General features: G+C 41.0%; 1 protein-coding gene across 1 annotated transcript in view; it reads right to left on the bottom strand.

Moving 5' to 3' along the window:
- Nucleotides 1-17,376, bottom strand: part of TTC3 (tetratricopeptide repeat domain 3) — a 61,388-nt gene that overhangs the window by 30,018 nt on the left and 13,994 nt on the right. The window contains exons 9-21 of the mRNA XM_081859874.1: nucleotides 16,906-17,000; nucleotides 15,342-15,404; nucleotides 12,889-12,943; nucleotides 11,482-11,644; nucleotides 11,338-11,386; nucleotides 9,720-9,822; nucleotides 5,158-5,215; nucleotides 4,601-4,658; nucleotides 4,199-4,274; nucleotides 2,996-3,124; nucleotides 2,266-2,346; nucleotides 1,291-1,403; nucleotides 600-726 (exon numbers count right to left, since the gene is read on the bottom strand). Coding sequence (XP_081716000.1) covers nucleotides 600-726; nucleotides 1,291-1,403; nucleotides 2,266-2,346; nucleotides 2,996-3,124; nucleotides 4,199-4,274; nucleotides 4,601-4,658; nucleotides 5,158-5,215; nucleotides 9,720-9,822; nucleotides 11,338-11,386; nucleotides 11,482-11,644; nucleotides 12,889-12,943; nucleotides 15,342-15,404; nucleotides 16,906-17,000 — 1,170 coding nt within the window. The remainder of the gene's footprint in view (nucleotides 1-599; nucleotides 727-1,290; nucleotides 1,404-2,265; nucleotides 2,347-2,995; nucleotides 3,125-4,198; nucleotides 4,275-4,600; nucleotides 4,659-5,157; nucleotides 5,216-9,719; nucleotides 9,823-11,337; nucleotides 11,387-11,481; nucleotides 11,645-12,888; nucleotides 12,944-15,341; nucleotides 15,405-16,905; nucleotides 17,001-17,376) is intronic.

The raw sequence follows: 17,376 nt of genomic DNA, 5'->3' as shown, positions 1-17,376 counted from the left end.
TCGACTCCAACCCCCTGCAATGCAGGAATCACAGCTAAAACATCTCTGGCAGATGGCCACCCAAGCTCTATTGATAAACCTCTAACAAAGGTTTCCAAAGTAGTCCATTCCGCTGTCAAACTACAAACAAAGCAAATGGGTTTATTGCTCTTTAATTTTGTTCTGTAAGGAAGGACTCAGGGGCAATCTCAATGATGAAGGTGCAAATAAGTGAATGGTAATTGACCTAAATACAACTTCTGATGCCAGGACAATTCAGCTGACAAACTGAGGTGTTCTACAAAGATCCCATATTCAGTGCAACTGGCAAGTCACTCAAAAGACTTCCTTGCCATTCAGGGACCCTTAGCAGGTATTTAGATTCCCAATTGCTAAGGGCAATCCTTATACCGGAAAGGATGGATAGAGTCACACATTCAAGTATGCTCACCTCCACTGAAGATGAATGCAAGATTCTCTGCTTTACCAATTTGTTCCTTGATGTAGTCTTCAGAATATAGACAGAACTTATCCTGGACAGCCACCACACAAATTATATACAAACTGGGTTTTGTTTTGTTTTGTTTTGTTTAGCTTTACAGGGTAACAATCTTACTTACTTGAAATTTTTCTGTTCTTGTCTCTTCAATAACTATGGAAGTTGTAGGCCACGTCAATACACCAGGCGTAATCTTATGACTAACCATGGTCTTTGATTTCAAAAACTGGTCCAGAGCTTCTGAAAACCTATCGTGTACGCCAAAAGACTCAACGTCACATGCTATATCCAAGCATCCCTAGTGTCAGTGTGTTTCGTGTTTAGGAATCCAATGAAAGATGAGCGTCATTCCTCTCCCCAGGACCCCAAAGACAATATTAAAATGGGAAGTAATTGTGGCCGGTTTAATTTTAGTTCTGGCTATTTATTTATTTAATATACTGCCCTATACCCAGAGGTCTCAGGGCAGTTCACAGAAAAGATCACCATATATAAAATCAAAATAAGAACAATAACCCAATTAACACCCCCCTCAAAAAAGAGCCACATTTTAAAAGGGTATAGGATGTCAATCAGGTCAACTTGATTGGTTAAAAAAGAACATTTCTGCCTGGCGCCTAAAGGTGTATAATGAAGGCGCCAGGCGAACTTCCCTGGGGAGAGCATTCCACAGATGGGGAGCCACTGGAGAAGTAAATGTGAAATGGACAAATTCAAGAGGTACAAGAACTGTCCTCCGACAAGGTATTTAAGTGATCAGGTTTTTAAAGAACAAATGAGCTCAATTTCTAAAATCAACATATTATACTCACCTATTTTGTCTCAAATATACTTTTCCAATTCCATAATGTGCTAAGCAATCAAATCTCACTTTCTCATACTTCTCAATTATGTTATTGAAATAGTCTTTGGCTTTGGTTAGTTCCTTTGAAAACAAATGAAACGGTTTGATAATAATTTCAAACACAATCAAAACAGCAAAAGGCAAAAGAAATGTAAAGCAAAAATAGTTACAGCACATGATGGAGATTTCAAGACTTCTTGGGTTAGCATGTTAAACTTTAAAGGTAAAGTCATTTTAAAATAACTGAGGTTGAGAATTTTGAGAATGACATCTGATGCCTTCGTAGATATGGTAAATCAGACCATTTTTTTTTCAATACGTGCAGTATACCACAAAAGCTACTAATACCACAAGGATACAAAAGGCTTCCGAAGTAAAATAAACTAATACATTTGCCTTCTATGACTGCATTTCAGCAAAAAATATAGGCACCTATGGGACAGAACTATGCATGATTGAAAGTTTTTCTTGGAAATTTCCACCATAGTGACGTGAACTGCAAAAGTAGGCTACTTTTAGATTTTGAAATTTAAATGTGGACTTCCCTGGTGCATGATAAAAATGTTACATAATCTCTGTCTCATGTCAGGATAGCAGTCATTAAGTTTCCCGACTCCTTGCCTACAGGTCCTTGGATTCTTGAGTTTCGTACTCTGTTTTAAATAAAACAATATCCCCATGACTGCACACAACTCACTGAACATATGGATGAAATATTTGTTCAAACTGAAGATTATTTATACAATACATTTGCATATGGGTTCAACTTCATGACTTCAAGTTTTGAAATTTGTTACAAATAAAAAAGATGCCATTTCCCTGCAAACAGTTTAGATGGGAACAAGTTATTAGTTCCTGTGCTAGCTAAGTCAGCAGCCACCCACTGTTCTAGTAAGACATTGGCAGGAGGGCCCTGGCCAACACGTAATAGCTTGAATCTTACCTCAGGCTGCCCTATTCCAAGGAGAGCAGTAGCATAGCCATAGAGGATGACGACATAATCAACAAGAGCAAACTTCAATGGCTGCATCAAGTTTTAAAAATAATAATAAAGAGAAGACAAGAAAGAATGGATTGTCATTAAAAATCACATCCTCAAGTTAACAAAACTTGACAGAAAGAATTGTATCCATTGGAACCTGTACTTTATATACATTCAGTTTCTGTCTGCTCAACTGCATCTGATCCCTATCCTAGACAAGATTACTTTGTTCATAAATCTTTAACCCAACGTTTTGCAAACACCTAGGGTGATATACAACCAGGTCGTACTAAAGAGTAGGCTGCATCAATGGAGTTAAGTAACCACCCACTGATTTCAATTCGTTTATGCTGATTATTTCTAATGTTGGATGCCACCCTTAGCCTTACAGAGAACTGAATCGTAGAAATAAGTTACTTTGCCTTTATAATTTACTATGACACAGAAATTAGAAAGACAGTTTCCCTTTGTCTACACAAAATGCACAAAACCTGGAAGATAGATCTTAGAGTCACTGAAAAACCATTTTGCATATTTCCTGTTCTGTTTTCCAGAAATTTCAATTACTTAGCACAATATAATAGTGGATAAAACTAGCCTTTACCCTTTTCTTAGGAACGTTTAAAAGAACCGTAAACATATACAGAAGGTAAAACTTATCTTGAGCAGACCATGGCATTCTTCCTATTACCTGTAGCTTGGATGGATCTAGAACATTTAACAATCGTGCAAAGGATTGTTCAGCATTGTGAAAGCGCTGATCCATCAATGATGTACATCCATCTTCTACAGTACTCTTCAACGACAATACTAATTTCCCCTGCAGAAATCAACAAGGGACAAATGTTGTCTTTGTTTCCTTTATCAAAACATTATGCTTATCAGACCAGTAATACATGTTGTTTGAATTTAATATTTCACATTTTTATTTCTTACTCAAATGTTAATGCTGTAGCAATCTTAGGGAGCTAAAATGGCACACAAACTGTAACACAAACAAACCCAGGAGACCTTGAGACTATTCAAATAATCCCTACAAAATATGTACTATGCCAAGCTGGCAACACAGATAAAAGTCAAGGGGGCGGAGACAGAAACAGGTCACTCCCATGATCTGATTAGTCTGTTTATAAGGACCCACTTCCTCCTTTCCTCCAGGAATAAGAGCAGGGCCAGGATGCCACTGTACACTAAGAAGGAAGAACTTTCATGACAAATTCAATGTTTCATACCCCTGCTCCCATTTCAGACAAACCCACCCTGTTCCTTACATAAAGAACTGTACAATCGTTAGCATATAGCTCTCTATCATCTCAATTTGGATTGCAGTCCGGTCTGAAGACTACTACGAACATAACATGCAATTAAGAGTGGGTAAAGACTTATGCAGCTGGCATAATGTATTATAGTCTTCCCCTGGACTTCAGGCTAGGAAGAGATCCCAGCTGAGACCAGGAAACCTGCCAACAAGGGCTTGTGTCCAATGCTGCACCCGTGGGGTTCCGCTGGCACAAAAGGACTTCCTCTCCTTCCTCCACGTGCCCCCCAAATATATTCCAGTGTCCCTGAACCCCCCAGAGCTGATTTTGAGCACACCCAGGGGACAGAAGAAAGCTCCACTGCAGGCATGGATGTATAGCACACCAGTGGAGCTGCAGTGTTAGATACAGCCCACAATTTAAAAAAAGTACTTGGTGCTGTGTTTCACTTGTACATGTGAAGGCAACACTATGAACAGAATCCCATAACGAAAAACTGCCCGGTTTTAAATATTCAGTGGAGGCTGCTGCTGTATAATGTTCTACATGCCTTTCACCAACCATATGTAAACAGCATTCCTGACATTCAGTAAACTTTTAAATTTGCAATGCCACGCTTTTTACATATCTGTTACCTGTTGCACAGTACTACAGGGAGCTTTCTGTTTGACCAGACATTTCTGAGAATCAGTTTTTGAATTCAGCTCATCTCTGGAATTAAAAAAAACACAGTTACTTTTGTCATTAATAACTCAAATGCGCACACATTTCATGCTCTAAAAAAAAACCCCACAACCTGGGAAACTTGTCCCTGGGAAGCAAGGTTTGTCCCCAACCTCTCATGTGCACCAGGGACCAGTGCCCTGGTGATGTCCCCCCCCCTCCCCCTTAGCTATAACAGCCAATAAAAAAATGTGGACACCCAGGTATGAAAGGTACAATAAATAAAAGTGTTAAGGTGAAACCCCAAGAACATTTCAAAGGGAAGTTCTGAATCTGAAAGTATTTCCACTATTATAATGCAAGAGAAACTATACCTTGTCTTTTCAAAGTCACTCATTTTGCTCCTGGATTTTCCTGGATTTTCCCTCAGCCCTGTCATGAGGGGGAGGGGAAAAATCATTTTGAACCTGGTTATTTTCCTTAAAAAGAACCACACACTTTGCATCAAAAAATTCAAGGAACTGTACAAAGATGCTGAAAATTTGACAGGGCTGAAAAAAGCAACATGCTAACGCTTAGAAACTGATTGTTATGTGCCAGCACTGTACAAAGCTGACTCTGAGAATTCTTTACCCTGGTCTATGCAATAATTTTCAAGCTTCACTCAGAGACAAAAAAGATGCAAGGATTGCTGAACAGAAATGGAATGAATTGTGTGTGGAGGCACCAGATACAGAGGGCAGCAGGGACCAGTGTGCAGAGGCCCTGATCCAGTCGTTATCGCGACATGATGGAGCAACATTACAGCACAGTGTGTGCCGACGTTCGACACCCATATTGGGAGACCCAAGTCAGCGCCTCTGCCTAACACACTTATGTTTTGGGGTATCCATACCATGGAGCACATATGGTCTAACTTATTTTAACTTACCTGACGAAATATCTGAAATACGATCTTTGTTTTCTTTAGTTAAGGTATTAGCAGCTACCTGTAAGAAGATTAAAAAATGAGTATTTCCTCCCACCGCACCAGAAAGGGGCATGTCGCTAAAACCACCCACCTGAATAGATTTCCTTGATATGAAGTGTTGTGCGTGTCCACCATGGAAATGGAAGAACTCAAATGCTTCTACCAGGAAGGCATCTTAGGCTGTGAGCTCCAAATCTCATTAACTGTCTAACTGTGCTCAGAGCAGGCTGGCAATGTTATAATACTTGCTAAATCAGATGCACAGTTACAAATGGCAAAGATTTCTGGGGAAGAATGCAAAGCATCTCTGTGTACTCTTAACTGAAGCCCAAAACACCCAACTGGCATAATACAACTTAGGAGGAAGCTATACCGCCTAACCTAAGGACTGGAAGGCAGGTTTAGCCATCACCGCCTATGCATGTGCAACAGGAATGCTTCACTTTTCCCCAGCAAGAGTGAATTCCCAACCAACCCACTTACATGAAGTTAAGTAAATGGATGCATTCAGGAAGCTGCTAGGGTAGGGCTAAACATGCTCACAACCCCTGGTGATCCTTGTGCTCAAGGTAGGGAGGGGGTAGATTTTGCTGCCTCTTAACCTGGCTCTATAGAAAAGGATGGGAACTTCAAAGCTTCAACTCTGTTCATGTATATCCCCATTTTTGGACTATTTTTCCTGATCACACAGTGAAAAAGGGTGTGATATATCAGCACCTATGCTTCAATCTACCTATTGCTATTTACCAAATTTTATGCGGGTGGCGCTGTGGGTTAAACCACAGAGCCTAGGACTTGCCGATCAGAAGGTTGGCGGTTTGAATCCCCGTGACGGGGTGAGCTCCCATTGCTCAGTCCCTGCTCCTGCCAACCTAGCAGTTTGAAAGCACGTCAAAGTGCTAGTAGATAAATAGGTACCGCTCTGGCGGGAAGGTAAACGGCATTTCTGTGCGCTGCTCTGGTTCGCCAGAAGCGGCTTAGTTGTGCTGGCCACATGACCCGGAAGCTGTACGCCAGCTCCCTCGGCCAATAAAGCGAGATGAGCGCAGCAACCCCAGAGTCGGTCACGACTGGACCTAATGGTCAGGGGTTCCTTTACCCTTTACCTTGATGCAGGGTATTAATTATTTCTACACAGTGGTACCTCGGAAGTCAAACTGAATCCATTCCGGAAGTCCGTTCAACTTCCAAAACGTTCGGAAATCAAGGCGCGGACTCCAATTGGCTACACAGGAAGCTCCTGCAGCCAATCGGAAACTGTGGAAGTCGAGTCAGATGTTTGGGTTCCAAAGAACATCCGCAAACCAGAACACTCACTTCCGGGTTTGCGGCGTTTGGGAGCCAAAACGTTCGACTCACAAGGTGTTTGGGATCCAAGGTACGACTGTACGCTAAGAATCTTGGGTTAAGCAGGGCAGAGAGATTGGAATCAATGACCTTCCCAGTTACAGTATCATCACCTTTAAAGCCCTAAATGGCCTCGGTCCTGTATACCTGAAGGAGCGTCTCCACCCCCATCGTTCAGCCCAGACACTGAGATCCAGCGCCGAGGGCCTTCTGGCGGTTCCCTCATTGAGAGAAGTAAGATTACAGGGAACCAGACAGAGGGCCTTCTCGGTAGTGGCGCCTGCCCTGTGGAACGCCCTCCCAGCAGATGTCAAGGCAATAAACAACTATTTTACTTTTAAAAGAAAACTGAAGGTAGCCCTCTTTAGGGAAGTTTTTAATGTCTGATTCTGTACTGTTTTTAATATTCAGTTGGAAGCCGCCCAGAGTGGCTGGGGAAACCCAGCCAGATGGGCGGACTATAAATAATAAATTATTATTATTATTATTATTATTATTATTATTATTATTATTATCCACTGTCTGCCAATCAATTGAGATTAGGGCCAGTTCATCCTGTTCCATGCCCACTCCAGGTACTAGGAAAAGAAACTGCATTTCAAATGCAGAATGTGATCGCTTTTATCAAATTTCACAACAGAATGAATCCATCCATTCCTCCTTTCCTGACCTGACTGAGATTAAGAAGGTTCTTTCTGTGCAGCTGCAGCTGCCTGGTTCATAAAAACCTTAATACAAGAGCTGCTGTAGCATAGTAAACAAGAGAAAGAGCTAAAATGCAATGCCCCACTTGACTCTCACCTGTGGGATCTCAGGCAATCCATTCTCCCTCAGCCCACCCACCATCTCCATCTGAGTAACAGGGATAATAAATAACCACCTCTATAACAAATTTGTAATAATTACAAAATAATGTACATGGAGTGCTCTGAACATCTAAAAGCACTATATAAATGGCTTATATGCTCCTTTTTTCAGCAGCTGGCAGGAAGGGGACTAGCTGCAGCTCCACTACTCTTAAGATGTTCTTGGTGAACAAAACAGAACCTGCCCCAACTCTTGCCCCAAACAGAGCTGAGGGGCTCAGATATTATCAGTTCTGGCTGCAGTTTATGCGGAACCAAGCTTCCCTGCTGCTGATTGGCAGGAAGCAGCCATATGTCGACTGTTCTTAAAGAAGAAGCCTCTCAGTTTGAACGGGAAGTAAGTTTTCGAGTTATTACTTGCTCAAAACCCAGTCAGCATCCTAAAGGCTGCCAAATAAAAACCCAACATAATTGTTTAATACCTGTTTTTTCTTGCTTTTGCCAAAATTTCCTCCCATTGAAAAGGAGCACCGCTGTAATTTAACTCTGCATACGCACTTTGCCAATCTTCAAGTCTAAAGCCTTCTCTTTCGTTTCGTTTCTCTAAACGGCTAAATGACTCACTTTCTCCTCCCAGGTCCACCCTTAACTTCTTTTGTATGCGTTGTCACAGGTTCAGCTAACTGTGCTGAGCCAACCGTCTCTCATCTAGAACAGCAGTCATCACTCTACTACTTATTTGCACAAAGGCAGGTAAAGAGGACGGACGTGAAGTAACGTGAAGGGCCTGCAACCCTATCCTCTTGATGTCAAGGGACTAAGTAAATTCATGAGTCCCATCCACAGAACTACAGCTAGGTAATATGTTATCAGCTAGATAAGATGCACTGGCAGTTTATGAATCACCAAGACCAAAAGCCGTACGTCAGGGGTCAGCAAACCTTTTCAGCAGGGAGCCGGTCCACTGTCCCTTAGACCTTGTGGGGGGCCAGACTATATTTGGGGGGGGGGTGAACGAATTCCTATGCCCCACAAATAACCCAGAGATGCATTTTAAATAAAAGGACACATTCTACTCATATAAAAACACGCTGATTCCCAGACCGTGCATGGGCCGGACTGAGAAGGCCAATGGGCCAGATCCGGCCCCCGGGCCTTAGTTTGCCTACCCATGCCCTACATGAACCTTCTCCAAAGATGCTCAGCCAGAGCTAATTCTGTTGGACTTTCAGCACCAGATGAAGACATTTCTATTCTCCCAGGATTTTTATATATTTTCAGATGTTTTTACTACTGCCGTGCTGTTCTTATTGCTGCTTTTACTGGTACCTTGTTGCTTTTATTTTTGTCTTACTGCTATTTTCACTGGGGACGGGAATTAAGCCTGATTTTAAATTTGTTTTATTATTATTAAAAATAACAGGAAATCTTAACTAGAAATGTGGGTAGAAAATTACTCTTGAAGATCAAGACACAAAACTCCCCTTCAAACAATGACTACATTTAATTGTAGGAGAGAAACATAGTGTGGCATTTAGATTAAGCAGGTATTAAAAGTAAGCCTGAAGCTTGCCTAAGCCCTCCTCCCCTTCTCCTGCAAGCGAAGGGAAGGATTTCTCTTACTGGCTAGCAGGAAACATTATTTACTGCATTTGGACAAAATTGCAAACTCTCTAATATCCAACATCATCTCAAATAAATAACAAAAATGGAATTTGTATTATATTTGCTGTTGTGACCTTCTAACTGGTGCTAGAATCCAGGAGGTATCGCCCTATGTATTGCTTCACAATCAACCAATATGGATGAGCCTGTGCTATTTCATGATGCTCTCCAGCTATTTGAGCTTTGAAATGTTTCAGATTCCCAGATTAAGAATATATATGGCTACCAACGAAGCAGCACATGCACTTGCTTTCTATCTCATAGAGAAATACTATTTTCGCCCAGTAGCAACCACTCTTGCCTCTAAAAAATTCCTAGTTAAAGCTGATCCTATGCATATTTATTTGGAAGCAAGACTGGCTTTGTTCAATGGAACTATTTTCATGATTTTAAAAGTGCTATGTTTAAAAGGTTTGTTGCTTTTTTCAGTCACATTCCCAGATCTTCTTATAACAGGCCAAGTAGCTAGTTGCTTGCCAAGTTCAAATAACTTTAAAGTGAGATAAATTAATACAAAGCCAGGCTATATCACTGCCAGCAAAAAGTTAAAGCGACAGCAGTCAGGGTTGGCAGGATAAGGAGCAGGAACCTAAGAACCCTGAAAAATATATTTAATGTTTAAGGAAATTCCTGAGAGCACTGTCTTCCAGACAGCAGCTCTCAGTAGCATTTGCATTTAAAAACAAGCAAACGAAAACAACTCACCTTTGTATGCTTCTGTTTACCAAGATTGTTGTCCGGCTGCGTTTTCTTTTCATTGTCAGATTTCTTTGATTCTTGGGCACTGACCGAAGGAGATTCTGTAGAACTAAACCAATAATTCAAAATAAAACACACATTGCTTGTGGGGGAGGGGGGTCCCAGAAGATTATGAATTGTTTTAGGATCCGGAAACATTCTTTCACCATCATTCTTTGGTAATAAAATAAAGCAACACCCTATCATAAGATGTGAAGAGTTGTTTTCTGCAACATTTACATTAAGAATAACTGTATCTACAAATGCAACCTTTTTCCTTCAGGATCCCTTCTTTACAGCAGGAAGAGAGCAGCTGGGTTCTTAAGAGAAGCACACAGGGCTGTTTTCCTTTTCTAGGGAGTGAAGGACAGTTCTGAAGGCAGCTTTCAGAACAATTGACACTGCCCCAACATTGGAAGCAGAGAATGTAAAAAAAGATACAGGACCCCTGTACAGTTAAGTCCATTCAAAGGTGACTATGGGGTTGCAGCGCTTTTAGGCCAAGGGAGCCAGTGTTTGTCCACAGACAGCTTTCTTGCTCATGTGGCCAGCATGGCTAAACCGGGACACTGTGACGAGTGCCAGAGCACACGGAAATGCTACTTACCTTTCTGGCACAGTGGTACCTATTTATCTACTTGCACTGGTGTGCTTTTGAACTGCTAGGTTGGCAGCAGCTGGGACAGAGCAATGGGAGCTCACTCCGTCATGGGGATTCGAACTGCCAACCTTCTGATCGGCAAGTCCAAGAGGCTCAGTGGTTTAGACCACAGTGCCACCCGTGTCCCTAAGCAGAGAAGACACCAGGGCAACAACCATGTGGGTGAATGGTCACTTTTAACAAGGTAATTATCACTGTCTGTACTTTTCTGCATTCCATTGCCTTCTGACCTCACGCTTTACAATTCCTCCCTCTCTATAGCCATGCATATATACATACACAACTCCGGATAACACTTCAACACATCTGAGCATAAAGCTTCTGCCAGAATGAATTTCTTAGTCTTCCACAAGACCCTTTATATTGTTCTTTATTATATTTTACTGTATTTTTACCTTATTTCTGAAAGCCACTCTGAAAGTGCCGAAGGATATTTTAACTAAAGAATTAAAAACTGGGGGTGGGGATCAATGGGTTATTTCCCTCTTTGAACACCCATGTTAATTAAGAGCATGACTTCATGTGGATTAACACTTTCAATTGCTTTAAAAAATCTTTTTGCCCATGCAATCCATACGTGTGGAAAGAAGTAAAGAGATGCCCTTCTAAGGAATATTTATGTGCAACCAACCGTTTTAAAGCTTCTTAGTGTTTGTTTAAATTGAACCATAATGCAGTGTTGTTGTTGTTATTGTTTAATTCATCTTAAATTTAAAAGAGGGATAATCTTTGAGAGCCTGACACTTACAGAAATTAAGTGCTAATGAAGCATTCTTACTAATAGGAAGTAGTGTTTCTATACCTCATGAATTTGTCAAAATCTCCTAGTGGTGCCAAATCTGTACTGGTAAAATATTAATTTAGCCCGTTGTCACTTGACTTTTATTTACTTTCACATATAAAGTAAAATAGAATTAAACTTACTTTTTCTGAACTACTGCCTTCTTTATTCTCTGTTTATTTTGTTTCACACCTAAATAAATGATAAAAAAGTTGATTCACTAAATAAAAGTTATTATACAAAGTATTTTACTGTATTTAAAGACAATCTTAAAAAGGAAAAGTTACCTCTCATTTCATCAATTTGCTTTTTAAATTTCTCATGTTGCTGTATAAGATCCTTAATTCCTTCAGGATTATTTCTGCACAGCTCTTGGCCTTTCTCATTTGCTTCTAATGCTTTTTTGTGCTCCCCCAAGAGATAGAGTGAATCACAGAATCGATAGTGTCCCTACAAAAAAAAAGAACAAAGTACTTACTACCCCCCTAAATAGAGCAAGTTTTGCCAAATAAAAACATTTTCACTCCTATTTTCATCATGAGAGTCTAAAAGCCCAACCCTACATTGGCTCCCAGTATGCTTCCAAGCACAATTCAAAGTGTTGGTGCTGACCTTTAAAGCCCTAAATGGCCTCGGTCCTGTATACCTGAAGGCATGGCTCCACCCGCATCGTTCTGCCTGGACACTGAGGTCCAGCGCCAAGGGCCTTCTGGCGGTTCCCTCCCTGCGAGAAGTGAGGTTACAGGCAACCAGGCAGAGGGCCTTCTCGGTGGTGGCGCCCGCCCTGTGGAACGCCCTCCCATCAGATGTCAAAGAGAACAACAACTACCAGACTTTTAGAAGCCATCTGAAGGCAACCCTGTTTAGGGAAGCTTTTAATGTTTGATGGATTACTGTATTTTAATATTCTGTTGGGAGCCACCCAGAGTGGCTGGGGAAACCCAGCCAGATGGGTGGGGTATAAATAATAAATAATAGGAGGGATTTTCATCTAGTAGAAACTTAAGTGTTGGTAGCCCCTCCTTTACTGAGCTCCACCTCTCCCTCCTGTTCAAACTTTTAAACCCCTGAAGAACCAATAGTGTATCACACTACGATCTGTACCACCTCTCATTAAGTGGCAGGTTCACCAAACCCCAGGGAGCACATTTCTGGGGAATGCATTGGAAATGGGCAAAAATCAAATTTCCCCACTCTCCCTAAGTGGTCACTGGGACTGCCTCTTCTGTGAGCAAAACTCTGGCGACAGGATCTCTGGATCCAATCCTATGCTGGCACATGGTAGAAAGCCAGAATCAACATGCATCTACATTAGATCAACATTAGATCATTCCTAGAACATTAGATGCAGAAAGTGAATCTAATACGTACTTGTTAAAATTGGGTAAAGGAGCCCAAAGAGACCATGCCCTAAAAATAACTGGTATGGGTCCTTTCAATTAAAAAGCTGCCAAGGACATAATTCCTACCTACTCACAAATATATTACATTTAGAGATCTTTTCTATATTAACCAGTTTAGAAATGCTTTTAAACAAATAAAACTATTGCATACAGTGTATCTATCCCCCAGTGATTTATAACTAGTCAAATTAACTCAAAAAGGGAAGCTTCCTGTTTATATAATGGTTAATGTTCAATGTTTTCTGACTTGAGTTTCAGCAAAGACAGATCTGTGAAAGAAATGCAGCTAACCTTTGGCCAATTGGGCTTCAAAATTATGGCTCTCTTCCCATCACACAGGGCTTTTCTGAAAACAGTAAGAAGTTAAGATACTAATGAATGAGGAAAATGTTCTCATTCAAATACAGTACATTTTTAAGCTTTTCAAATTGCAAGACTAAATCCAAAAACCTGAGAAAGTTCTGCCTTTAAAAGAGAAGAAATTTCACTCACCATGAATTCCCATTCTGGAGAGCAGACAGAGGATTCTTCAACTCACATCTCCTCCTGGGGGAAGCCACGTTCAAATTCTGACTTCACCAGGGGGAGTGGGTATATTTGTCTTCACAGACCTAGCCTTGCAGAACCAAAGCCCTTCACATTTACCTCCCTGAATGCTACTGACTACTAAGACAGTCAATAGTCTTTCCTTCTGTTTGAATGCTTGTTCCTGCCAGGTTTTCCTTCCGAGTACTCTCAGAGGATACGAAGAAAGATATTGACCCAAACCAACATGGCAACAGTTCAATGCTAACAGGCTTCGTCAACAGAAAAGGACATCTCTGTAAGGTCCAATATACCATCCAGCATTCCTACAAGTCTAGTCTGAACCAAAACACTAAGCCTGTCCACTCTGTAAAGTTGGAGTCTATGCTAATTTACCCCCCCCCCAAAAAAAATCTTTACTCCTCAAGGAGAAGGAGTAATATTCACCTCCAAGATACAGAAAAGCAATACAGAAATTACAGGACAGGTTGGGACCCAAAGAGGTGGCTTGGGTCATACCTGGTGGAATTTATCATATTTGTTTTTGCTCTGAGCACCTGATCTCCTTACTATCCAATAAACTACTTTTTTTGAAACTATCTGCAGTTTTAAAGTACTTCACTAAACTAGTTCTATGGACTAAACATCAGGAAGAGCTTTCAGACGCTAAGAGCTGTTTGACAGTGGAGCAGTCTCCCTTCTAGTATTTCTAGTCTTTTGTTGGAAGCCGCCCAGAGTGGCTGGGGAAACCCAGCCAGATGGGCAGGGTATAAATAATATATTTATTGTATTATTTTCAGCTTTGGCCCCACCTCTGTCGCAGGAGACCAAGGCCCTGCAGGACTTAACATCTTTCCGCAGGGCCTGCAAGACGGAGTTCTTCCGCCTGGCCTTTGATCTGGGCCCAGTTTGACCCCCCTCTATGGGACCCTGTAGGTTATCTCTTTGGCCCTTTTATCACCTCATGTGGGACCAACATGGATAGCTGGCCCTGATGAATACTTGAGGTTCCTGACCCCTATGGTGGGCAATCATCTAATTTTTTCCTGATTCTAATTTTAAAGCTGTATTTTAATCAATTGTTTGATTGTGTTTTAATGTATTTGATATTTGATGTTAGCCTCCCTGAGCCCGGTCTTGGCCAGGGAGGGTGGAGTATAAATAAAAAAATTACTTACTTACTTATATTATTATTATTATTATTATTATTATTATTATTGACTCTCCTTCACTGGATGTTTTCAAGCATTGGTTGGATGTCCATCTTTGATTAATGCTTTTGTTAAGATTCCTGCATTGCAGAGGTTTGGACTAGATGACCCTTGGGCTCACTACAATTCTTTGGTTCATTTGTGCTATGGTGGTCTCTGACCACTGTGTATTTCTGTCTTTAAGAGATCACTTTTTTTTAGTTAACATTAACATGCATTAAATGCAATGCTCACCAGCTTCCCCAAGATTCAAAGTCCCAAAAGAGATCAAAACCAAACCCAAAAGCTCTAAAAACTGAGATTAGCTGAAAACATTTCCAATTTAATGCCCTCTTCCTCAATTCCTTCTTTCCAATCAAACCAAAAATTAATTGCTTTTTCGCTCTTGCCCATGCCATTGAGCAAGTGGGTGTGGAAGAGGATGAGAAACTATGACAAACTGAAATAAATCCTCTCTAACGTAAAATAATACTAAATTTCGCAGCTGAAAATGTAACTTTATAAATGTGGAGATAAAATGTTTCATAGCCGTTTAGTCTCTTAAAGCAACACAGCTTTCAAAAAAATGGAGCATTAGATTTATATTCAGTTTGGATAAATATACTTTGGCAGTGTTTGAACACTCAACTGCAAGCCCTCTCAAGCTTTCATACTCCTCTATTCCCAGTCCCTTATGGCCAAGGGGTTTGAAGGCATAGAATTCCACTTGCCTTTTAAGCATACTTTTGCCATTTCATCCAAACCAAGAACTGTGATTAACTGTGGTTAGTTTAATAAGCCAGCTTCGTAAACCATGATTTGAAGTAGACCTGTTTTAAAATAACCACAGTTATCATTACCCACAGCTGAATAAGAACAAGAGCTTCCAAACTATCACACGTCATGCAGAGGAAGAGGGGAGCATGCGAGCCCAGGAGAGAAGGCTAGAGTCACTTATGTTACACTAAACCATGTTTAGGGTTCCATTCAAATGTAGTCATTGAATCCCATGAAAAAAAATATACTTACTTATATTGTCCTGTTCGGATAAAACAGAGAGCCCGGTTGCCATAAAGAATGTGATTTTCAGGCCTTTAAAAAAGGTTAGATTGCATTCAGTTTATTTACTCTGAACCAAAATAGTCTCCTGAAAGTTGAGCCATACATGTATTTATATGCAATTATCCAATATGACTTTTCTGCCTTAGTTTGGATTTTTGGTAGCACTTAATACGCAAGGTTTGAAAAGCTGTGGTCTGCATAACAAACTCATTGAGAATAGTTTATAGCAGTCTCCCCATGAAGGGTGAATTCAGAAACAGTTACACCTGCAGTCCGGGTGTCAGCCTAACCGAAGCTAAAAGTCACAATTGTTGCAGATAACATAGGTAGTGATTGTTGCTGATAGGCACAGCACTCAATTTCAGTACTGTAATACGGATTTGTATTAGTGGGGCTGCTTACCAGATACATTGCCAAGCATTGCTATTCAAGTGGTTCAAATATAACAGGGTTTTTAAAATTCTGCCATCCTGTATCTCTACTGAAAAGCTATAAACTACAAAGTTCTCACAAACAGTGCTACTCAGCTGACAGTAAGGCTTCCAGCAGCAGGGCATTTTTTTTATTATTTCCCCTCCCCCTTGCAGCCCCCTCACGCTCTCTAAATTGCTCCAGAAAGTTGGGAAGCCTCCCAGAGCAGATTTAAATGGTGCACCGTGAGCTAGCGGAGTGAAGGAAGTGGTTGAAAATTGCTTCTTTCCTCTAGGACACGGGTGTCAAACACAAGGCCCGCAGGCCGAATCCGGCCCGCCAGGCCTCGTCATGTGGCCCATGTAGCCGCCGCCGGCCGCCAGCCTTCACCTTTTATTCTCGCTTTTTTTTTTTTGACACAAGAAAGCCGCCTCTTCAGCGCATGCGCGGCAACCTACAAGCCAGAGAACGTCTGCCCTCTAGCGGCGCCAGCCGTTCTACACAGGAAACCTCCACTTTACAGATACAACCAGCCCTTTGAGGGTGACCAAACTGCTGATGCGGCCCCCGATGAATTTGAGTTTGACACCCCTGCTCTAGGAAGCCTTACCGTCAGCTGAGGGACACTGTTGGACAAAACCCATGGTGTATTAGGAACGGCTAACAAAAGAAAAAACAGTGGGGGGGCACTGTTTCTTCTGTCTCAAAAGACCAAATCTTAATCCAGATTGAGGCAATAAATCATGTGGTTTGTTAAACAGTCACTACTCCCTACTGGACCTTTAAAATCCTACTTAAGGGATTCTGCTCTCAGGTCAACATGATCCACTAAAAGATGCTAATTGTTTGGTGACAAGAGCCAAGGACAAAATAAACCCCTCTGAAAGCAAACAGACAATTTCAGGTGAAGTAAAATCTAATTAAAAGGGCACTAAGAATGCAAAGAAACACTACAATACCCATAGTACATTCCATACACCCTACTCTGTATATGTGCAGCTGTCTTTGGGAACTACTCTTCTCTTCATATAGAAAATATCTTTCATCTTCTGTCCAAAAAGGTAATTATCTCAAATGCACGTTTCTACACCTTTGTTCATTAATATAATTTATCCCTTACCATAATTCTATAGCTTTTGTATAGGAAGCGGCAGCAATATCAAATTGCTCTTTAGCAAATGCTTCATTTCCCCAATTTTTCATGAGATCACTCTTCTGTAATGAAACAGGACAAATTCAAATTAACTTCAATTGTAAAGCAATTTCAGATGGGTGCATATATATACAGTGTACTAAATTCATCTTGAACTATGAAACATCTTTAAGTTATTTTTAAGATTGTGTTACACAATGACTGTGTTTGGATGCTAACAAGCCATGATACAAACAAGCAATTTCAGCAGTGAGACCATTCTCTGATAAATCCTTGGATCCAGAACACTCGAACAACTATAGGTACGTTGCAAATGTTCCTTTCTCGGGTAAAGTTCTTGAATGGGTGGTTTTGAACCACCTTCAGGCCTCTTGGATGAGTGTGATGGCCTTGGTCACCCTTGTAGTATAATGACTTGTGTTGGGACAAGGGGAGTGT

Source organism: Podarcis erhardii (genome assembly GCF_964252035.2).
Source record: "Podarcis erhardii genome assembly, chromosome: 4".
NCBI classification, from domain to species: domain Eukaryota; kingdom Metazoa; phylum Chordata; class Lepidosauria; order Squamata; family Lacertidae; genus Podarcis; species Podarcis erhardii.
The sequence above is the reverse complement of the archived record's forward strand: the minus strand, read 5'-3'. Positions and strand labels throughout refer to the sequence as shown.